Genomic DNA, 24029 nt, shown 5'->3' on the forward strand with positions numbered 1-24029 from the left:
TACTCAGACATCCACAGCTAAATCGGCTATCCCCGGGAACAATTGCAACATATTAGCAATTGAATACCGGGCCAGACTTGTCGGCGCCTGCAGTGGCCGAAACAAAGACAGGTGAGCGACCACCCCCCGATCGAGAAATCGCCTCACCATTGGACACATCGACCCCAGAGATTGGGGACAGAATCCAATCACTTGGGACTCAGGGTCAAGGGCCGCCCCGGGAGGCGGGAAGCCCCATGGCCCTATAAAAGTGAAGGTCCAAGTTCAGATCTCGCTCTCTCTCATCTTCGCCTGCTCGAGACCTTCGCAAGACCAGCCACCGTGTATCGTAAGTTTGAATCCAACGATCGCTATCCGGTAGAGACACCTAGCCACCGACCTGTAGCAGCCTTTGAATCCCACGGGCCAGATTTGATTGGACAAGCCATTCGTTTCCCTGACCTGGTGGGCTCTTCCTAAGTTAAGTATTGGCCAGTAGTGATAGGTTTATCATATAAATAGTAGTATTAGGGTATTAATATTGCTTGTTGTATATAATAAATGACCGTTGGTTTAATCCTTACTAAGCGGTGTGCTGTGTTATTAATCATAACCTGAACTTGAACCACATGGCTGTATCATAAAGATACCTGGCGACTCATGAGCAAAGGTGACCTAAACAGAGCAAATAGACTAAAGCTAGAAAGAGCAACATAATTGGCGACTCTGGTGGGACCCGACTTAGAAGTGGAAAACCACTCCGGGAGAACCCCAACATTTTGAATTAGAATCCAATCGGAAACAAAACAAAAACACAAGTGTTTAAGCGGTTCTGGTTAATAATTCACAATTCGGAAGTGTGTATATGCATGCGTAACTAACAGGGTTATAAGGCAAAACTGATAGCTTTTTTGTTGCATCAAAACTATCGGCAGTAGGTATTTCGGAAATTAGCACAAGCCGTACCCGTATCTATCACACCACCTTGACCCCCTGTTCCAAATTCGAACGTACCGAGCAGATAAGAGAGAGCCATGCAGGCAATGCAAGCGATGCAGCGCCTCATGAACCCCGAAGATTTTGCTGTCGCACCAGTCAGTGTCCCGTTTGGGAGGTGGAAATCCGCAAAATTCTGCAGGGCAAAGGATGGCCCCTGTGGAAGGATTTCTGCAGTAATGACGACTCAGGTCCTGGAAGTATAGGGCATACTTGGTGGGAGAACCTGAGTGAGATTCACAGAAAGAGTTTCGCAAAAGCGCGCAAGCCAATGGCAATTGTGTCCTGTATGGCAAAATTATGAGGCACAGAGGAGGTCGTCAGGACGCTCCGCAAGGAAATAGAAGGCATACATCGGATAAATAAAACCGATATATGTGAAATTGAGAAAGAGAACCAGGACTTGAAAGGGGAATTAGCAGCAAAAGACGAAGAGGTGGCTGACGCCAAACGGGGTCACCAATCTTGTCTGGCGCACTTGAGTAGTTTCCAGTCACAATATGAGAAGGCTTATCAGGACCTGCAGTGTGCAGTCCTGGTGAAGAAACAGAAAACCAGTTAGAGAAGCTCCAGAAACAATGCAGTGATCTCAAGGCAGCCTTGAGAGCGCTCCACGCCACAACCACGGAACAAAGGCAGAGTACTTTAGACCATGCAAAGTGCCGAAAGCAGGTTGCCGACTTGAAAGCCCTGCTTTCTGTCCAAAAGGGATTTCAAGAAACCTTTGGGGAAAGTTTAGAACAGGAAGACGGCCCTGATTGGGAAGAATTGCAAGAGACAGCGCAGAGATATGTTCAGGGAGCATGTGCGCAGGGAAAACCCCAAAGGAGGAAAGCACCCCCACCCCCCACACAACAGATAATACAGGCTCCCATGAACCCTGTAACAACCCACCGCACCGCCACAGCAGACGCGGCGGACGTCTTATATTCCACCCCCCTCACAGTGACCCAATTACGGGACGCGTGTGCCAAAATTACACCGTTCCTCCCCGCTTCAGACCCACACCATTTCTTTGCCACCGTCAAACACCAGGCGACCATGTACGGCCTGGATGAGAAAGAGCAGGTAAAGCTCACGGTCCTCAGCTTAGACCCATCGGTCGCAGCAGCCCTTCCCGACCCACAGAATGTAGGAGGAGGCACCCTTGCAGAAATGCATACCGCGATCCTGGATGCGATCGGGTGCAACCAGGGCGACCCCGTAGACGGTCTGAATAAATGCAGACAGAAAAAGTCTGAACACCCCACAGCGTTCGCAGGACTCTTGTGGATTCATTTTGAAGCCGTTTTCGGCAACGTAGATCGCGCCCATTTGTCCGCAAACAATATGGCCAAGTGGACCCGCACCCTTATCTCCCATGCCACGGAAGCAGGACAGAATGCCTGTAACAATTATGACCCCTCGGAGGAGGCTCATAATGAGAAGTGGGTGGTCAAGAGATTGTCCCGCGTTTGGGAACAAGCGGCTCACGGTAAATCAGCCACTAGAACACCCGAGGAAAACCAAGCTGCCGCAGATGTGCAGGCAGTAAGAACCACTCTTCACAACCCCGCCTGTGTAAACGAGGGAAAGAACAGCCCCCCAGCCAAACCGCAAGAGTGCTACAATTGCGGCCAATTGGGATATTTTGCTAGGGAATGCAAAGGCCCTAAGAAACCACAGAGTGCCCAACCGACAGGCACTCTCGATAAGAAAAAGGCAGAGCCCGTAGCGACCGAGAACTGAGGTGTCCACATGATGATTTAAAGGGGACACTTGGTGAAAAGTGTTGTCCTTTCTGATGGAACCTGCAGAATGTTTTACGTTGTCTGTCTGTTTGTTAAATGTTGTTCGTCCTACAGGAGAATTTTCTCACCGCCCCACACCCATTCACCTGAACTTTTTAACTTTTCCCGCTGACACCCACCGTGGCCACACGCCCATTCTGCCGAAACCTCTGAGGACTTGCCTCAGACACCCACCACCGCCACACGCCCATTTGGTCGATACCTCTGAGGACTTGCCTCAGAGGCCCACCAGACCAGACGCCCGATCGTAGCTACTCTTCTGATTGGATGGTAGAATCAGAACAGTAACCCCACCATGATGACTACATTTTTGTCCGTTCTTTGGTCGCTCAGGCAGTGGAGAAACGGCGTGAGACCCGCCCTGCCTGGGGACCCCCCCCCCCCCGTTGGTCAAAAACGCTCGGGTAGGAAGATACGGTATTGGTAGCCGTCCTACCCGGGGACTCCACCCAAATCGTACCCGTCGCAGCCCACACGCACCTCATTCGAACTTTACTTTCAAAAACCGTTTTATTTTATTTAGGCAACCTTTGGGTTGCTGCCACATGCTATTTACATCCTAGAGCATTTGGATGATAAAGTTAGCACTGGTCCACCATTGGGAAGTGTGTCGTGTCCAAACATTTGTTTTGAAAAAAAAATGGGGGGAGAGTCACATACTGTGACCAATTATAAGGGTTTAATTGGCCCCAAGAAGGACAGACACACCAACACACCAGATATTAAACCGAAGTATTTACACACACTACGCTTGTCTTACAGAACTCCAGAAGCTCCAAGTCCGGAGAAAACCAGCAAACAGGAAAAGGAAAAGAAAGAAGGCAGCCATGAGGACTTCTTTCTTCGTGCTCAACATATTTATTATGGACTTTTGGTTGCGCGGGAACGCGGATCCCATTACTCCAAACCCCCCTGCCGTTAACGCTTCACTGCCCCGTAGTACCGAGGGCCCAGTCACCAACCACGCTGCATTATCCTGGTGTGCCAAGTTCATAACTTGGTACTCTCTATCATACATCATTGAGGCACTGTTGGCATTGGCTATACTCAGTTGTGCAGTACAGACCATGCGCCTCCGCAAGTGGAAAAGGAGAGCGTACCGCGCTCGAACCCCGGTCTATCGGATCCAATCCCCGATATTCGGCTACAACCAGACCCCAGACCCCCGCGACATATGAATAATAAAACATGCACTGGCAGGTTTTTTTTTCCTGTAACTAAAAAAAGGGAATGTATGGAAATGTATGATCCTGAGCTTGACTGCCAAGCCAGGAAAGAATATATCAAATGTTGTAATTGTTATTGTATAGAGAGATAAGACCGTAAGTATGAAGAATTGTTTAGGTAAAATTAGAGGTTCCCAGTTTAATTTTTTTCCAGACACATGCCCCTGCCTGACATAGCGCCCTCAAGAATTGTTTAGGTAAATCTTTGTGCATAGCCAGGGTCAGAGTAGCGGCCATGTGGGAGGTGCCCCCCCCCAGTCGGGAAACAAAGAGGACAAAATTTATGTGATCCTTCACGCTTCGCGTTAGGATCACAAGGTGGGAATGTAGCCATGTAAAATTGCTGCGTTCCGATTAATCTGGCCAAAACCCAGTTTAAAACGGCTAACCCGAAAGACTGCTGGGAAAAGCAGCCAAAAAGACACAAGCAGGCAGCTGCAGACAGGTTTGCAGCTTCAGCTCGGGGAACGTAGCCCAGATCGATACTCAGGGCTATCAACAGCCCATCAACCCAGGTATCCGCAGTTTCATTCAGGACTGTTTACACCTAATCTACTCAGACATCCACAGCTAAATCGGCGATCCCCAGGAACAATTGCAACATATTAGCAATTGAATACCGGGCCAGACCTGTCGGCGCCTGCAGTGGCCGAAACAAAGACAGGTGAGCGACCACCCCCCGATCGAGGAATCGCCTCACCATTGGACACATCGACCCCAGAGATTGGGGACAGAATCCAATCACTTGGGACTCAGGGTCAAGGGCCGCCCCGGGAGGCGGGAAGCCCCTGGGCCCTATAAAAGTGAAGGTCCAAGTTCAGATCTCTCTCTCTCTCATCTTCGCCTGCTCAAGACCTTCGCAAGACCAGCCACCGTGTATCGTAAGTTTGAATCCAACGATCGCTATCCGGTAGAGACACCTAGCCACTGACCTGTAGCAGCCTTTGAATCCCGCGGGCCAGATTTGATTGGACAAGCCATTCGTTTCCCTGACCTGGTGGGCTCCTCCTAAGTATTGGCCAGCAGTGATAGGTTTATTATATAAATAGTAGTATTAGGGTATTAATATTGCTTGTTGTATATAATAAATGACCGTTGGTTTAATCCTTACTAAGCGGTGTGCTGTGTTATTAATCATAACCTGAACTTGAACCACTTGGCGGTATCATAAAGATACCTGGTGACTCATGAGCAAAGGTGACCTAAACAGAGCAAATAGACTAAAGCTAGAAAGAGCAACAGTATCCAATTCATTTTTTTTCCAAGGGGCAATTTAGCGTGGCCAATCCACCTACCCTGCACATCTTTGAGTTGTGGGGGCGAAACCCATGCAAACATGGGGAAAATGTGCAAACTCCACATGGACAATGACCTAGGACCGGGATCAAACCTGGAACCTCAGCGCCGCGAGGCAGCTGTGCTAACCACTGCGCCACCGTGCTGCCCTACAAATGCACCTTCCTTAGCCATTAAGTCCTGGGGTGGAAATCAAACTCTGAGCTTCAGGGACAATGCACCTCAAGAGCTCTCAAGACATAACTACAGCCAAGAAAACTGGCACACAAGTTGTTTATCCAAGATATATCCAGCAAACTGCTTGTACTGCCAGTTTTAGTTTCTTAGTAACATCACTGAATTTCTTGTCTGAATTTCTTTGAAATCTAGAGCAGAATTTTACAGGACCCAATATCATGTTTTATAAATTAGACCCAGGAGACATTTGCATATTCATCTGTAGTTTGGAAATGTTTCCTGCAGTTTATGTGGAATTTAAAAGCAACAATGGACATGAAACTTATCCTTTAAAATCTCCCAAGACTCAAAGCCAAATGTTTTACAGAATCAAAAGCTGTGGTGTAATCATTTTACAAGATGCTCTCATGGCACACTACTTGTGGTTGATGCTAATGGCAGGAGAGCAAACGTGAAGGCAATCTACGAAGGGGCAGAACTCATGCGACATTTAATGACTAAGTAATGGGCGTATCAAGTGGAGGCCACTGAGGTCTGATTTCCTTTTTGGTTAATGATCATATTTTACAAGTTTGTGGATGTGGTTCAGTGAACTATACAGATTTTAAAAACACATTTGTTTCTGACAAATTAGTGAAGGTTTCAAAGCAGACTTTACAAAAATTATTGCATGACCTGAACAGCATTCTGTTATCCAAACATCAGTAATAGATGGAATTTACTGCTGCTCCATTGCAACTCGCCGTGCCTTCGCTTCAGTGAGTTCACTGCCCTTACATCCTCCTTTAGTCACTTATTCCATATAAACTCACCTACTTCTCGAACATTTCACCTCATGTGAACTCTCTTCTCCCATCATGCCAATCATGGGTAAGGTTATCTATGATCACTTCCTTGTTCCTTCTCCACTCACACTTCCCTTCCCCTAACAACCCCTCTTTTGTGACAGCTCCTGGAACAAACTGTCACCCAAGCCAATTCCACCAGAACGTTAAAATTCCCAATTTTCTAGCTTTTGGCCCTCTGTTCACCACAGCTTTTCTACTGATATGGATTTTCTCAATCACACCCCCACCCCTGCTGCTGATGTTCCCATTGAAAGCCTTAGGGTGGGATTCTCCGTTGCTCGACACCGTTTTCGTACCCTGCGATCGGGCGGAGAATCCCTTTTTAAAAATAAATTTAGAGTACCCAATTCATTTTTTCCAATTAAGGGGCAATTTAGCGTGGCCAATCCGCCAAACATACACATTTTTGGGTTGTGGGGGCGAAACAAGGAAACACGGGGAGAATGTACAAACTCCAGTGACCCAGGACCGGGATTGAACCTGGAACCTGCGCCATGAGGCAGCAGTGCTATCCACTGTGCCACGGTGCTGCCCTGGAGAATACCTTTTGATGCCAAAATCGGGGGCAGTGCCTGTTTTTGGATGCTCCGCCCCTTCCAAAACGGCATCATTGGGGGGGGGGGGGGGGGGGGGGAGCATGATGCAGATCTACCTGGACCTTATTCAAGAAGCTTACAGCATGCAATCCACTTGATTGGCATTTAGATCAGGTAGTTGAATATCTTTTGTCAAGAAATTACTCGCGCTCATAGTTAAGGGTAGAATGACTGAACACCACCAAAATATAGAGCTGATCACCCTGACAGCAAATCCACTGGCAAGAGGCCACAGCTGGGAACAATTCACAAGGGAAGGAGAAGGCTTGATGCTTGCTGGGGGAGGTTGACTGTAATTGCTTCAGGAGAAAGGCATGGTTGGCAGAGAGGAGACTGAAGGCTTCTTGAGAGGACAGATTAAACATTACTGCTAAAGACTTATTCAGCTGATAGTGCCCATCCACCCCCCCGCCCCCCCCATCTCCATTCATTCTTAGTTCCTGATCTTTGAGAAATGCATGCAGCATTGCTAAATTTTAATTGCCTCCCAATTGTGCTACAGAGGACCGATTCAAGTCAATAAATAACATCAGAACAGTCGGATGCCAGGGAACCCATCACAGCATGAATAGCAAAATGCCACAGGGCTTATATGTCAAAGTTTTCAATCCCCATCACAAACTCTATTCCCAAAACATCAATCTTAAGGATTAAATTTATCTCAATAGTGTTGTCTCTGGCTACAGTAATCACGTCTATTGTGTCACTTTCAAGTAATCTCACTGATCTACAGTTGTCTGGTGGTTCTGGATCAATGCTGATAAAGACTCGCAAATTTTCAGACGCTAATATCATTTTTTAATTCTGTTTGTGCATTTTATATTAATAAAGTCAAAAGTGAGTTATAAATTATACCTTGTCAAATTTAATTGTATGACATAGGTTTTGTAATGTTCACGTTAACGTTCCACACGTACAAAGAATTAGTCAAAACAAGGTACTCGTAATGTTTCTGTGCTTTGAAGATGCTAATTACCACAGATGTCAACATACAAATAAGCCTTTGAAGCCTTGAAAAACGGGGGTCGATCTCTACGCCGACTATAAAAGTGAACTGCTGACGTGGATGCTGGTTGTCCCCATTTAAAAATGTGATCAGAATTCGACAGAGTGGCAGGTATTAAAACTACAGCATCAAGACAACAGCCCATATTGGCTACTCAATCCCATGCACAGAGCTATGAATTATTATAATATACATTTATGGGGTGAAACGTTGAGGCTGACTGCTAAAGCCAGTATAGCATGTCGTGGCTGAAAAGGGGGATCAACTTATATATGGAGTTTACGCAAAAGCATGTTTTTTGGGCCCAGAAAAGTTGAGTTGTCTTATACAAGGACTAAACTTGTACATCATGATTTAGGGTAATTTTGAGCCATTCGATCGACTTGACTGGGTGACATCTTTCAACTTTAGCACTTCTCCATTCACAAAGTATATTGTTTAAAAACACTATGATAAGGTACTTTGAACAAAATATTACTACAACACTATCAGAACCATCTGGGGTTTGTGATCTAAACCGCATTTTGGGATATTTCCCAGTGCAGAGCAATTGCCCAAAGGATGATTGAACTTCCCAAGCAACTGCCATTTATTCCTTATCTGGGAACATCTGGGGAGGGGTGTGGGTTCCCCAGCGCACCTTTGAGACACCCCCGATACACTGCCGTGGAGCTCAGAGGTTACAGCACATTAATTTCCCAACTGCATCACCTCTTTTGTGCCTGCATACCAAAGGATCTTTGAACTCCCATATGTTTCTCAAGCACAGATGGTGGTCCTTATTCTTTTCTATAGATGGTCAAAACATAATCTTCTTGGTAGCCTGACTGAATCAAGGTAATTGCTTTAATCCTTCAAATACATCAGTAAATTCCAATTCTTGTGAAAAAGTTATATGGACACAATCTTGAAATATTAAACTTTTAAACTTCTGAAGCTATTCCTAAAATAGTTTTTATATAAAAGAACAAAATAGCAGGCTTCAATATTAGTTTTCAGGAATCATATTTATTTGCTAAGTGTTACAAAATTCAAAGTAATTTAAGTCCTTTAAATTATGCGGCAGTGGATCAAATGGGTCAAATTTACCAGGTAGCTCCAATAAAGTATCAATTAAATAGGACCAGGCATTTCCATTACATAATACGATAACCCTTCCTTTTAAAAGAGTTGTTAAGTTTGAGAAAGAGGTTTAGGGTTGTCTTTTGCCCTGCAGAAATACAATGGTTGTCGTGGGGGAATGTGACTCATTAACAAAAGTCAAATAACACCCACGTTAATTGTTGCAAACCAGGAAACAGCAATTTTGAATCCTATGGAGAAAACCAGTCGTATCAAAAACGGCACTTTCCAACAACTTACTTTAGCCTGTCATTCTGTCTAACCGCAAACTTTAAAATATATTCTGGGCTGTGCTTACTGATATAACAATTGTTTTTCACAGACAGCAAAATGTATTCAGCTGGACAATAATTCACACAAAATGTCTATTTGCATTTCAGGTAATAGCTTTGCAGAATATTTACAGCACTTTCGTGGTTACATTAGTCCCACCATACTCTCACTCATATCCCACAGTTTCCTTGCAACTGCGTCGTCCATTGCTTTAGGCAATAATTCCTCTTGTTTGCAATCTCCAAAATATTTCCCTGACACCCCTTTAACTTCTGGAGAGGTAGCCAGGTAAAGTGTGGTCTGCGCTCCTTGTTCTGGTGTTTTAAAGAATGCCCAGGACACCACCTTGAAAACCGGCAATCCAAGTAATGGGATATTGATGTGTCTTCCCAGGTTAGTGCGCACAATGCCTGGGTGCAGTACATTTGCAGTGACGCCGGTTCCTTTCAGCTGTTTGGCCAGTTCGTGAGTGAACAGGATATTGGCCAGTTTACTCCTGCTGTAACCAAAACTTTTGTTGTAGCTTTTTTCACTGTTCAGATCATCAAAGTTGATTTCACCATACTTGTAGAGCTTGGAGGATACCACCACGATTCTGCTTGGGGCAGAGCGCTTGAGGAGGTCAAGGAGGAGATTGGTCAGAAGGAAGTGTCCCAGGTGATTCACTCCAAACTGCATTTCAAAGCCATCCTCAGTTTTCGTGTAGGGACACTGGAAGATTCCTGCATTGTTGATCAGGACATCTAGCCTTGGTTCTTCCTTTTTTTTTGGGGGGGGGGGGGAAGAAGTTATTAAAAAAAACTTTTGATCCACTACTATGATGCATTATTCACAAACAATTAAAAACAATTGGAAGAAATAAGAATCATCTACCCTCTGCAAGGTTATTAATAATGTCACTTAAATAAGAAATACTTTGCAGGTTGCTCTTGTATTGCAAATGCAGGTTAAAAAAATAACTATGGAAAAGCCCTCAGAAGAATGGGAATTCACTGCAGGACCAACACAAGCTGGGTTTTACTTGGATACATCTCTAGTTTTGAACCTATCAAAGTTCATAATCAAGGGGCTGGTTTAGCACATTGGGCTAAATCGCTGGCTTTGAAAGCAGACCAAGGCAGGCCAGCAGCACAGTTCAATTCCCGTACAAGCCTCCCCGAACAGGAGCCGGAATGTGGCGACTAGGGGCTTTTCACAGTAACTTCATTTGAAGCCTACTTGTGACAATAAGCGGTTTTCATTTCAAATAAAGCTACATGTGGTAGGATGGATGGAAAATGGAAACAAACCAAACAAAAAAGATTTTTAAAAGCAAAAATGCAAGCTTATGTAGGATGGAAATATACATGTACACAAACTAAAAGCCCTCAATAAAATACCCAACAACTCTTTGAAAAGCGTTCAAACAGTTAATAAAGACATTGTAATCGTTTCTTGGCCTTTTGGCTAAGATAGAGTGTGAGGTCAGGTGTAATGCCTGGATCTGGTATGTCTCTCTTGTGGGGACCATGAATTGGATTCAATTTGAATTGGTTTTTGGAGCAGACAAGGAGCTGGATTAGGGGTTTGCCCCTGTCCACACTCTGAGCCCTGGCTTTGTAACTCTGATAAAGTAATTTAAAAAAATAAAGACATTGTAAATATGACAGATTCAACCAACTAGTACCGTTATTATCATCAGACAATAAGGTCTCCCAAATTGTTTAAATGCGAGCGTATCACAGTTCAAATACCATGCAACCACTCTTGAATCTGGTCTTCTGTCTTCACTTTAAAGGAAAAAACTGTCACCTTAAAATCATAGAATGTCTTTTACAGTGCAGAAGGAGGCCATTCGGTCCATCGAGTCTGCACCGGCCATTGGAAAGTGCACCCTAACCAAGCCCGTACCTCCACCCTATCCCCACACCTCCAATCTATCCCCGTAACCCGACCTAACCATTTTTGGACACTAAGGGCAATTTAGCATAGCCAATCCACCTAACCTGCACATCTTTGGACTGTGAGAGGAAACTGGAGCACTCGGAGGAAATCCACGCAAATACAGGGAGAACGTGCAGACTCTGCACAGTGACCCAAGCCAGGAATCAAACCTGGGACCCTGGAGCTGTGAAGCAACTGTGCTACCAAAAATGTGTCTTAAATATTGAAAAAGTGCAACTGGCCTTGCCCATTCTAAACTTCCTAGTTCACCATTAGTAACAAAAACTTCATTCTAATCTTACCAAGACTTACCCAACTCAGACATAGCAACTCTCATGAATATTTCATGGGAGATGTGATTCCTATGTCAAATTCAGCCTCAGTCATGTCCTTGTGAGAGGGCTCGGAAAATTCAGGAATTTTTAGCAGTCTTTCTCTGTATAGGCACCCAATTCAGAATTGCATGCGCACCCAATCGGTGCATTCCCGCAAGTGCACCTAGACTAGATAGGCAACTGCAGAGGAAGCCAGAAGAGGGGGCTGCCAAAGCACATTGCTTTGTTGGGCCTGAAGCCAGTGAATGCCTCTCACAGAGATTTCCATCTATTCCAGCTATTCAATGTTGCTTTCTGTGACTGCCTGAACCTCTTAATGAAGTTTTGAGAGATTCAGACTCACTCTGTGAAATGCCCCGTACATGGTCACAGATCAGACTTGTGTCCTCACGTTCCACTGTTCAGCTCTTAGAATCCTTGACCTCAGTAACTTACCACAAGCAATAAAGAGCCAGAGCATTTCTTCACCATCAAACTAAGAATCCCTTTCCATTTCCACATTACCTCCTCCCTCAGACACTACAGACTTTAAATGTCCAAACTCTCCAACATCCGAGTTCTGTTCAACCCGGTGTCTGGTTTGCAGTGTAGACATGGCACCTTCTCCAAGGTGTGTCGATTTGCAGAAAGCAAGCACGCTTTCTTTGAATCAATGGTGACTGGGGAGAGAGGAGTTAGTTCCTACATAACATATATTTGAAGAGAAAGTGGCAGGGCAATGGGGAAAGTGCAGGGATGTGAAACAAACTGGATAGCCCTGCTCCATCTTGAATTAATAGCAGGCCATTCAAAAAAAAATGTTTTTGTAAAACAGTTTCAGATGCAATCATGTAGATTTTGTAAAAGTCTCTGACCTGCTAGAGATTAAATAAACCATAAATGAGGTTTGTATACCACTGTCAATCTACATTGGTTCACATTTGAAATTAAAAACATGGGGTGGGATTCTCTGTCCCATCACACCCATTTTCTGGTGCGGCGCCCCCCCCCCCCCGCCCGTGGGATTCTCTGTCCCAGTCGCCAGCCGATAGGGTTGCCCATTGTGGGTACTTCCGCGCTGTCTGCAAATACTTGAGCATGAGTGTGCTGCCGGCAAAACAGAGGATCACACTGGCGGAGAAACCAGACCCATATCTTTATACTAAATCTCTTGATTTTTAACAATTATATCTTGATTTATGAAACAGTTAGATTACCAACTTCTCAGGTAAAATGAAATTGGCAGCCAAAATTAATAATAATAATCTTTATTAGTGTCACAAGTAGGCTTACATTAGCACTGCAATGAAGTTACTGTGAAAAGCCCCTAGTCGCCACATTCCAGCGCCTGTTCAGGTACACAGAGGGAGAATTCAGAATGCCCAAATTACCTAATAGCACGTCTTTCGGGACTTGTGGGAGGAAACCGGAGCACCCGCAGGAAACACACGCAGACACGGGGAGAACTTTCAGACTAGGCACAGACAGTGACCCAAGCGGTAATCAAACCCAGGTCCCTGGTGCTGTGAAACAACAGTGCTAACCACTGTGCTACCATGCCACCCATATTAAACTGCAGGAAGCAGTTGATAAGCTACAAAGAACACCAACAAGCTACCCACTCTGGACTAAAATGTAGCCTAGTGGTTATCTCTCTACAAGCAATTCTCAACAGGCTACAAAAGATCAACTGCAACTGGTAATTTCAGTCGGTGGGATATGGCATTGGGCAAGCCTTTCGGCTAAGTGGAATACAGTTATGACTGAAGGGAGACATGAGAGTGGGAGTGGGGGGTAATATAAACTTTAACCAGGCACAATCCATTTGACCTCCATGATACTACCCCCTCATTATAACCCAGGGCTTGTCTGTTTCGAAAGCAGTGTGATGTGACAAAAGGCTTAATATCACAGAGACAAGAAAAGGTTTGTAGCCGCGAAGAAGCTCAGAAAAAGTAAACCTTTAAGGTATACAGGAAAATAAACAGAGGTGTGCAACTAAATTATGTATAGCTGTCTTGGCTATGGATTAACGACTGACCCCCAGCTTTAAATAGCTGGTACAATGGAGTCCACGTGCACATATAGAAGGGAATAGAATGCCCTTCATAATTAAGACTCTCTGGTTCAGAATTTTGTGTTTTTACTGACTGCAATACTGACAGAGAACACCAACAAGCTGCACACAGTGTTGCCAATGGTGCTGAAGTATTTAATAGAACCCTACATACCCAGCAACTGGAAAATGCTGAGAGCTGATAGAATCAAGAGTTCACACAAAGAAAAGCAGAATAAAGGGATTAAGAGGATTACTGACGATGTTAAAAGAGAAAATTCTGCTCAATGGCAGCTGCATCTAAAGAATAATATTGTAACTGTCCCTTGATTTAAATTACAAAATCACCTTTTCAGAGCTAGTATCTGAAACATGTGCTTCTGTAATATATATAGATTAAAACGTGTTATCACAGAGCAGACTAATAGATTTCAGTAATATAAAATCCTAATCTGTTAAATAATTAAGTGTGCAATCCTGTTTTATAAACGAAAGACTTTTTATTCAAAGGGACATATCTTATATAGGTCCTGTAAAAGCCCTTTTACTTAGTAGCTCCCTGCACCAAAGGACAGTTCCCTTAAACTGGAAGCAGGATAATTTTATCTCGACATTTAAAATTAGAGAAAGGACCTGGCTAATTCCAGGTTCATTAGTTTGACACAAGTATTGGGGAAAATCCTCAATCATGAGTGATGTGATATATGACTACTTACAAACAGAAGGACATATTAGGGAACCAAACAAAGTTAGAAAAACATCGTGCCGTATAATTTTGATTGTTCTTTTTGAGTAGGTCAGCAATTCAGGTGGATGAGGGAAGCCTTGTCGTCATTGCATACAAAATACATTTGGCAAGACACTTCACAAGCCTCGCTATGTGGTCAAAGCCTCTGGTATTTTCAACATTGGCCCAATAACTTCCAGGTTCTCCAGCTTCTCATTTAGGAGGTGCCCAATGATGTGCTGGGAATCCCTCTAGGAAGTCCCACGTAAGGGTTTACCCAGCAATTGCCCAGAAGTGCTAACTTCCCCATGGCAATTGTACTGGGCTAGGAACCATCCGACAGAAACAATTTAAATTGCCAGCTCCGGATGTTTCTGCCACTTGTACCAGGATAGTTCTCTGAATGAGTTAGAGGGGAAAAATTCACTTTAAGGTACTTTAAAAAAAATGTTTTTATTGGTTTTCACATCTTATATTTCACAATTAATTCATAAGTTATATATTGCATAACCTTGCAAAAAAAGGGAAAATTAAAAAAAAAATACAATGACAAAGAGAAATCAGCACACATATTTACAGGCAATTGTCTCCTCTCCAGCTGTGGCTGTGATCCCCCTTTGTTGGTCTACATCTGTTATAATCACCAATGTGGACCGAGCACGTATTTACAGATGTCTATATAGTTTGATTTGGGTTTCAGCTTGCCCTCGGGCCCTCCCCTCCGACTTTGTCCCTTGTTCCTCTCGTCTACTTTGTGTGCCTTTGCTCCCTGCCCCACCTCTCTTCTTTTCCCCTTAGTCCTGTGGCTTGTTTGTACCACCCTCCCCACTCTACTGGTTGCTGGCTGCAATCAGATCTTGGAACAAGTTGGTGAACAGTTTCCACGTCCTGTGAAAGTCGTCTTCCGACCCTCGGATGGCAAATGTTATTTTCTCCAGCCTGAGAAATTCGGCCAGGTTGGACAGACAGCCTTCAGCTTTGGGTGGTGCTGATCGCCAGCCGAGCAGGATTCTCAGGCGGGCGATCAGGGAGGCAAAGGTTAGAGATCTGGGCATGCAGGTCCACAGATCTTTGAAAGTGGCAACACAAATGGACAAGGTAGTCAAGAAAGCATGTAGAATGCTTGCCTTCATTGGACGGGGCATCGAGTATAAAAATTGGCAAGTCATGCTACAGTTGTATAGAACCTTGATTAGGCCGCACTTGGAATATTGCGCACAATTCTGATCACCACACTACCAGAAGAATGTGGAGGCTTTGGAGAGGGTGCACAGGAGGTTTACCAGAATGCTGCCTGGTCTGGAGGGTGTTAGCTATGTGGAGAGGCTGAATAGACTCAAACTGTTTTCATTAGAAAGACAGAGGTTGAGGGATGACCTGATAGAGGGCTACAAGATTATGAGGGGCATGGATAGAGTGATGGGCAGGCACCCTTTCCCAGGGTGGAAGGGTCAGTCACCAGGGGGCATAGGTTTAAGGTCTGTGGAGCAAAGTTTAGAGGAGATGTGCGAGGCAGGTATTTTACGCAGAGGGTGGGGAGTGCCTGGACGCATTGACAAGGGAGGTTGTAGAAGCAGATACATTAACAGCATTCAAAAGGCACCATGACAAACACATGCAGAGGATGGGTATAGAGGGATATAGCACAATAAGTGCTGAAGGTTGGTATCAGGCTTGGATGGCCTGTTCTTATGGTGTATTGTTCTTTGAACGTCGTCCAGAATCTGACAAGTCTGGGCAAGCCCAGAACACGCGGTTGTGGCTGTCTGGACCTCTCTGGCACCATTTGCATTTGTCCTCCACCTCCGGAAATAACCCACTCATTCGGGTTCTGATTAGGTGTGCCATGTGCACCAACTTTAGCTGCGTTAGGTTCAGACATGCTCATGTGGAGGTGGAGTTGGCCCTCTGCAGCACTTTGATCCAGAGACCTCCTCCTACTTCTATGCCTAGTTCTTCCTCCCATTTTTCCCTCGTCTCGTCCAGGAGGGAGTGTACCTCCTCCAACAGTCGCCGCACAGGTCCACAGTTTCCCTTCCCTAGGACGCCCGAATCCAGCAGTTTCTTGATTAGTGAATATCCTGGTATCTGGGGGTACGTCATTGTTTCATTACGGAGGAGGTTTTTGATCTATATGTGTCTTAGTTTGTTTCCTTCCGGTTCCATTTGTGATCGTCGTGGGCTATTTGGTTCCCCAGGTAGCGGAATTTGGTCTGGGCTTGTTTGAACGGCGGTCCCCCAGCTCTGTCCCTCCACCCTCCACGCCCCCTCTCCCACGTCCATCCCACGGGTTCAATGAGAAGATCTAACTTTTGCTTAGATTGGGTTTGTAGCCCGAGAAAGCTCCATTATCTCTTCCAAGATGGCCCGTGGGTGCGAGATGGAGAGGAGCAGATCATCCGCGTAGAGTGAAACTCTATGCTCTCTGTCCCCCCCCCTCTGCATACCTCTCCACCCCTATGCCATTCTGAGGGCGATCGCCAGTGGCTGAATTGCCAGAGCAAACAGCAGCGGGACAGCGGGCATCCTTGTCTCATGCCTCTGTGCATCTGGACGTGATTAGAGTTGGTGGTGTTAGTCTGTACACTCGCTATGGGGGCCTTCCAAAGTGGCTGTTTGCGGTGCCTTTATGTTCCTGCCTCCATATGTGATCTGCCAAAGCCAGTCTAGCACCCTCCACCACCCTCCCTCGGCTTTCACCCTGGGTCTGTGCCAGCACTCCCCCCCCCCTCGTCCCGATGAGATCTCCCCTCCAGCCTTTCTCCGTTTACGCCCCGGACTACACTCCCATCTAAAGTATTCTCTCCCCGTCACCAGGCACCCTCTCCCCGGTGGGAGATATGCCACCCCCCCATCCCCCCCAGGGTTGATCTATACCTCCCCCAAACTGATGGGTGTCTATTCCCCTTTCTGCCTCCTAATACTCTCTTGTGACCTACTGCACTTGCCCCCTCCTTTCTAAGGCTCAGCATCAGAATTGGAGATGAGACGGTTCAGTCCCGCGCAAATAGTCTCTACAGGTTTCCTTCTCCGATACTTTGAGGTGTCTGGTTCATTGTTGATTACATTGCCTTCTCAGCCCATGCATGTGGACGAATTCATCTGCGTCAACCGGTGCGGTAAAGTAGTACTCCCTGCCCTGGAAAGTCACCCAGAGCTTGGCAGGGTACAGCATACTGAACCGCACATTGTTCTTATAAAGGGCTGCCTTGGCATTTTAAATTCCGCCCGGCGCTTGGCCAGGTCTGCCACAATGTCTCGGCACACCCGGATCCCTCCCTATTACAGGATCTTGTATGTCTTAGTTTAGGATTTTCCATTCTTGGTATTGGTTTTGCAATGATGGCCTGCGACTATTCCCCGGCCTCGGGCAACTTCTGAGGGTTTGGGGAAGCTTTCCCTTCCAACCAGTTTGCCTAGCATCTGGGCCACGTAATCCGTAAGGATCCTGCCCTCAGTTTCCTCCGGTAGGCCCACAATGGTGAGGTTCGGGAGGCATGACCGATTTGTTTGGTCCTCGACCCTTAGTGTCCCTTGCGTCGCTACCAACCTTGCTATCTCCGTCTCCGATCTGGTCGGTTGCGGCCTTCTCCAGCTCACTGATCGTCACATCCTGCATTTCAAACCGCCTTTCCGTCTTTTTCGCATCGTTTGCAAGGTGACCAGCTCCTCCCCTACTGACACTTTCACTGTTGCCATCATTTCCAGTTTGAAGATTTGAAGTTTGAACTCTTGGGAGTTAAGAACTCTCTCCTTTCGATCATGGGGAGGTCGCCCGGCATATGATTCGGCAGTCCATCCCGCTCAGGTATGGCCGGGTCCTCATCGCCACGTGTGTTTGCCATGGCCTCTGTCTTTCTCTTCAGGTTCTTACCACCTTTGCCATCTCTTTCGCTCCTTGGGTTGCTGCTACTTGGCATGTTTCCTTTATCTTGCTGGTGTTGGAGGAGGGTGAGATTTTCCCAGATTTAGCGGGCTACTTCGGGTTTAAAGTGCCTAAAGTCGAGTTTCCAGGAAGAGAGCCACCTTTCGTGCATCCGCTCAGCACATCCCCGTCACCGGAAGTCCAGGGTAGTTATTTTAAAAACCCAGACCCAGTCTCGCCCCCCCCCCCCCCCCCCACCCCCCCACCCACCACACGGGGAATCCACCGACCCGAATTCACCACTATCCCTGGCCCAAACCCCACGTCCCTCCCGACCTGATTCCCCCTCCCTCCATCCCGGACTGACCCCTCCTCTCCCTCTCTCACGGACTGACGGCTCCTCTCCCTCCCTCACGGACTGACGGCTCCTCTCCCTCCCTCCCGGACTGACGGCTCCTCTCCCTCCCTCCCAGACTGATACCCCTCCCTCCCAAACTACCTCCCTCCCAGTCTGACCGACCCCCCTCCCACCCAGACTGACCCCCCCGCCCCCTCCTGGCCTGCCGAACCCACCTTACCCTATCCCTGCCCCAGACTGACCGCCCTCGCCTTCTCCCAGACTGCCCCCCCATCCATTCCCTAAACTTTTATTACTTACCTGCTCCCTGCAAATTGTCCCTTTAAACCTCCCTTTTACTGCAACTACTGCTACAAAGAGGGGGAATGACTTACCTCTCTGCGCCCGTTAGTCCATGGCCATCCTGCTGGGGGGCTAACTTCACTGCTCCTGTCTATCCCAGATGAGTGAGGAAGGTTGGGCAAGACAGGGGCTGAGGACTTACCTGAGCACAGATAAGTCTGGTAGGAGTGGCAATCCGATGGAGATTGCCACTCTGCAAAGTTACGGCCCATTGAGTTCGACAACTTTAGATATTGACCTTTCTCCCCCATCTTATATCCTTTCTTCTCTTAAATGATATTCCATCTACGTATTGCCTCGATGCAAAACACCCCCTCCCCCTTACACCAGGCCATCTGTCATTTGTTCGAAAAGTTGTTACTTTTTGTTGCAGTTTCTTTTGCTCTAACGTTCTGCCTCCTTTCAATTCCGATAAAGTCGAAACATAAACTCTGTTTCTCTCCTGTTAGATGCTGGCTGACCTGCTGAGTTTTTCCAGCTTCCTCTATTCTTGTTTCTGGTGTGGAGATGCCAGCGTTGGACTGGGGTCCAACATCTATATATATGTTTCTGGAACATACCTCTTCATTCACCTGAGGAAGGAGCAGCGCTCCGAAAGCTAGTGACATCGAAACAAACCTGTTGGACTTTAACCTGGTGTTGTAAGACTTCTTACTTGTTTCTGGTGTTAGTCGTGGTTATTGAATTGGATTGAGAACATTTTGGAAATACAAGTCTATCTACATCAACTTAACTGGTGGTGTTCTAGAGACATCGGTATTGGGACTGTAGCTCTTTACAGTTTTTATTAATAATCTCGATATAGGTATCAGAAGCATGATCTTCAAATTTGAAAATTATAATCATAGAATTTACAGAGCAGAAGGAGACCATTCGGCCCAACAGGTCTGCACCGGCCCTTGGAAAGAGCACCCTAATAAAGCCAACACCTCCACCCTATCCCCATAACACAGTAAGCCCACCTAACCTTTTGGACACTCAGGGGCAATTTTACATGGCCAATCCACCTAACTGGGAGGAACCCGGAGGGAACCCACGCGCACACAGGGAGAACATACAAACTCCAGAGTCACCCGAGGTCGTAATTGAATCCAGGTCCCTGGAGCTGTGAGGCAGCAGTGCTAACCATTGTGCCACAAAAATTGTGACTGTCAAGACAATTGACACTGCTGGAATACTTCAGCTAGATCTTGGTTTATTGGGAATTGAGCTCATGACAGGCAAACAATGTTTAATTTGGAAAAGTATGATGTTATATATGTGGGAAGGTCAAATATTTTGGTCTCCTTACATGATAGGTGAAATTCAGGCTTTGGAAAGGGTGCAGAGGGGGGCAGTTGGACTATTTTTCAGTATAAAGCATTTTAGTTGGCAAGCCAGATTAAAAGAGCTGGAACATTACACTTAAAAGATCATTTGGGGACAATTTGTTCAATATTGATATAATTATTGTGCTGGTGTCGACATTTTGTTCCAATTAAATAGCATAGGGAGGATCAGGGGGTTACAAATTAAAATTGTGTAAGGCCAGATCTAGGTTAGACATCAGGAGGCGTTCTTTTCCAAAGAATAGTAAATCTCTGGAGCCGGCTGAAGGTTAGTCCAGCTTGTACATAATCATATGCCTGGGTTATTCCCCCAGTATTCAGTTGATTATCACCAGGCTGATTATTTTACCCAGTATCTATTTTTTGTTACCAAGTGCTGGATTATAAATGCAAGGACTAAATTAGTTATCTCTTGTTTTTACCCAAATTGTTTTTTTTATAAATTCTGTTTTATTCCCAAATATGGTATTTAATAATAAATAATAATTTTATTATTGTCACAAGTAGGCTTACATTAACACTGCAATGAAGTTACTGTGAAAATCCCCTAGTCACCACATTCCGGCGCCTGTTCGGATACACAGAGGGAGAATTCAGAATGTCCAAATCACCTAACCGCACATCTTTCGGGACTGTGGGAGGAAACCAGAGCACGCGGAGGAAACCCACACAGACACGGGGAGAACCTGCAGACTCCGCACAGATAGTGACCCAAGCTGGGAATCGAACCTGGGACCCTGGAGCTGTGAAGCAACAGTGCTAACCACTCCCATATATTTACCCCCCTCCCCCCAGGTATTTAGCCCCCTCCCCAGGGTATTTACCCCTCCCCCAGGTATTTACCCCTCCCCCGGGTACTTATCCCATCCCCAGGGTATTCCCCCTGGGTAATTACCCCCAACCGTTTTAACTGACCCACTCCCCCCGGATATTTACCCCCTCCTCCCCCGGATATTTAGCCCTTCCTCCCCCGGGTGTTTACACCCTCCTTCCCGGGTATTTAACACACTCCCCCGGGTGTTTACCCCCCTTCCCCATGGCATTTAACCCCTCCCTCGGGTGTTTACCCCTTCCCCGGGTAATTACCCCACCCCCAGGTATTTACACCCTCCCCCGGGTATTTACACCCTCCCCCCGGGTATTTACACCCCCCCGGGTGTTTACCCCCCTGGGTATTTACACCCTCCCCCGGGTATTTACTACCCCCTGGGTACTTACCCCCCCTCCCCCGGGTATTTACCCCCTCCCCCGGGTATTTACCCCCTCCCCCGGGTATTCCCCCCCCCCCGGGTATTTACCCCCCTCCCCCGGGTATTTACCCCCCCCCTGGGTATTTACCCCCCCTCCCCCGGGTATTTACCCCCCCCCCGGGTATTTACCCCCCCGGTATTTACCCCTCCCCCGGGTATTTACCCCCTCCCCCGGGTATTTACCCCCTCCCCCGGGTATTTACCCCCCCTCCCCCGGGCATTTACCCCCCCCGGGCATTTACCCCCCTCCCCCGGGTATTTACCCCCCCCCGGGTATGTACGCCCCCCGGGTATTTACCCCCTCCCCCGGGTATTTACCCCCTCCCCCGGGTATTTACCCCCCCCCCGGGTATTTAGCCCCCCGGGTATTTACCCCCCCCGGGTATTTACCCCCCCGGGTATTTACCCCCCCCGGGTATTCCCCCCCCGGGTATTTCCCCCTCTCCCCGGGTATTTACCCCCCTCCCCGGGTATTTACCCCTCCCCCGGGTATTTACCCCTCCCCCGGGTATTTACCCCCTCCCCCGGGTATTACCCCCCTCCCCCGGGTATTTACCCCCCCCGGGTATTTACCCCTCCCCCGGGTATTTACCCCTCCCCCGGGTATTTACCCCTCCCCGGGTATTACCCCCCTCCCCCGGGTATTTACCCCCCCCGGGTATTTACCCCTCCCCCGGGTATTTACCCCTCCCCGGGTATTTACCCCCTTACCCCGGGTATTTACCCCCTTACCCCGGGTATTTACCCCCTCCCCCGGGTATTTACCCCCCCGGGTATTTACCCCTCCCCCGGGTATTTACCCCTCCCCCGGGTATTTACCCCCTTACCCCGGGTATTTACCCCCTCCCCCCGGGTATTTACCCCTCCCCCGGGTATTTACCCCTCCCCCGGGTATTTACCCCCCCCCGGGTATTTACCCCCTTACCCCGGGTATTTACCCCCTCCCCCGGGTATTTACCCCCCCCCCCCCGGGTATTTACCCCTCCCCGGGTATTTACCCCCTTACCCCGGGTATTTACCCCCCTCCCCCGGGTATTTACCCCCTCCCCCGGGTATTTACCCCTCCCCGGGTATTTACCCCCTTACCCCGGGTATTTACCCCCTTACCCCGGGTATTTACCCCCTTACCCCGGGTATTTACCCCCTTACCCCGGGTATTTACCCCCTTACCCCGGGTATTTACCCCCCCCCCGGGTATTTACCCCCCTCCCCCGGGTATTTACCCCCTCCCCCGGGTATTTACCCCCTCCCCCGGGTATTTACCCCCCCCCCCCGGGTATTTACCCCCCCCCCCCCCGGGTATTTACCCCCCCCCCCCCCCCCCGGGTATTTACCCCCCCCCCCCCCGGGTATTTACCCCCCCCCGGGTATTTACCTCTGTGATCCTCTGACAGAAGCTCCTGACCGAGCGCAGTGAAGCCAGGTCCAGCTTGCGGACCAGCAGCTCCCCGGCTCCGCCTGTCTCCTCGCGGATCTCCCGGGCCGCCTGGGCCGCCGCCTTCTCGTCCCGGCAGGCCAGGATGACCCGGGCCTGGAGCCGGGCCAGCGCCGCCGCCGCCGCCCGGCCGATGCCGCTGTTGGCGCCCGTGACGATCACCGTGCGGCCGCGCATCGAGGCCGCCTCGGGGAGCGGGGCCGCAGCGCCCGACATGAACCAGCGGCACAGGGAGACGGCGATGGAGAGACCGGCCACCGCCGACAGGCAGACGGCGAGCATCGGGAGGCCGGCGGTGAGCGCACCCTGGGGAAGCTGCAGTACCGCACTCCGCCAGCGGGGGTCAGCCTGCAGTACCGCACTCCGCCAGCGGGGGTCAGCCTGCAGTCTGGCTGCAGTACCGCACACCGCCAGCGGGGGTCAGCCTGCAGTACCGCACACCGCCAGCGGGGGTCAGCCTGCAGTCTGGCTGCAGTACCGCACTCCGCCAGCGGGGGTCAGCCTGCAGTCTGGCTGCAGTACCGCACACCGCCAGCGGGGGTCAGCCTGCAGTCTGGCTGCAGTACCGCCCTCCGCCAGCGGGGGTCAGCCTGCAGCCTGGCTGCAGTGCCGCACACCGCCAGCGGGGACCAGTCTGGCTGCAGTACCGCACACAGCCAGCGGGGACCAGCCTGGCTGCAGTACCGCACTCCGCCAGCTGCGGCCAATCTGCAATCACCGGCCTGAGTGACAGGGCAGCATATGTCAATCATCGCCCCAGATCCAAGGGTTTATCTTGGCATCCCTGGGAGTTGAGAATCTTTGCAACCAAGGAGGATCATAGCCTACGGATACACAGCCATTTGGCACACTTTGGTACAAGACTCTTTTGCTTCTGCTACACACTGGGGTTCCTAAAGATGGTGGGGCAGCTGGCAACAGTGGCCCTCGCATGTTCCCATCCATGAATCTGGCAAAAGGGTTGCAGGGAGCTCGAGGACTAGGCCAGATATGTTATTTTGCAGCTTTCTTTACCAGCGCCTGCATATCCTATTTTAGAGTGAAACTTCGGCCTGACCCTAAACTTGATCATGTGTGGGCCAGTTAAGTCAAAACAGGCGTGCCTAATGACTGTGACCTTTG

At 48.2% G+C, this 24029-nt stretch overlaps 1 protein-coding gene across 1 annotated transcript; it reads right to left on the reverse strand.

Annotated features, from left to right (window-relative positions):
* Nucleotides 1-8902: 8902 nt before the first annotated feature.
* Nucleotides 8903-23236, reverse strand: rdh14a (retinol dehydrogenase 14a). The gene is made up of 2 exons (XM_072498916.1): nucleotides 22848-23236; nucleotides 8903-10068 (listed from the first exon to the last, which is right to left on the reverse strand). Exons 1-2 carry the CDS (start codon nucleotides 23187-23189, stop codon nucleotides 9454-9456), a joined length of 957 nt encoding a protein of 318 aa, XP_072355017.1. The 5' UTR covers nucleotides 23190-23236; the 3' UTR covers nucleotides 8903-9453.
* Nucleotides 23237-24029: the final 793 nt, after the last annotated feature.

The sequence above is a fragment of the Scyliorhinus torazame genome, chromosome 4, assembly GCF_047496885.1.
Source record: "Scyliorhinus torazame isolate Kashiwa2021f chromosome 4, sScyTor2.1, whole genome shotgun sequence".
NCBI lineage: Eukaryota > Metazoa > Chordata > Chondrichthyes > Carcharhiniformes > Scyliorhinidae > Scyliorhinus > Scyliorhinus torazame.

What these genes read in the sequence shown, in the direction of transcription:
- rdh14a (XM_072498916.1), bottom strand. Translation starts at nt 23,189, where the DNA reads ATGCTCGCCGTCTGCCTGTCGGCGGTGGCCGGTCTCTCCATCGCCGTC. An exon ending in TCTGTCAGAGGATCACAGAG is followed by an intron (nt 10,069 to 22,847) that starts GTAAATACCCGG and finishes CCAAAAAAAAAG; the next exon opens with GAAGAACCAAGGCTAGATGT.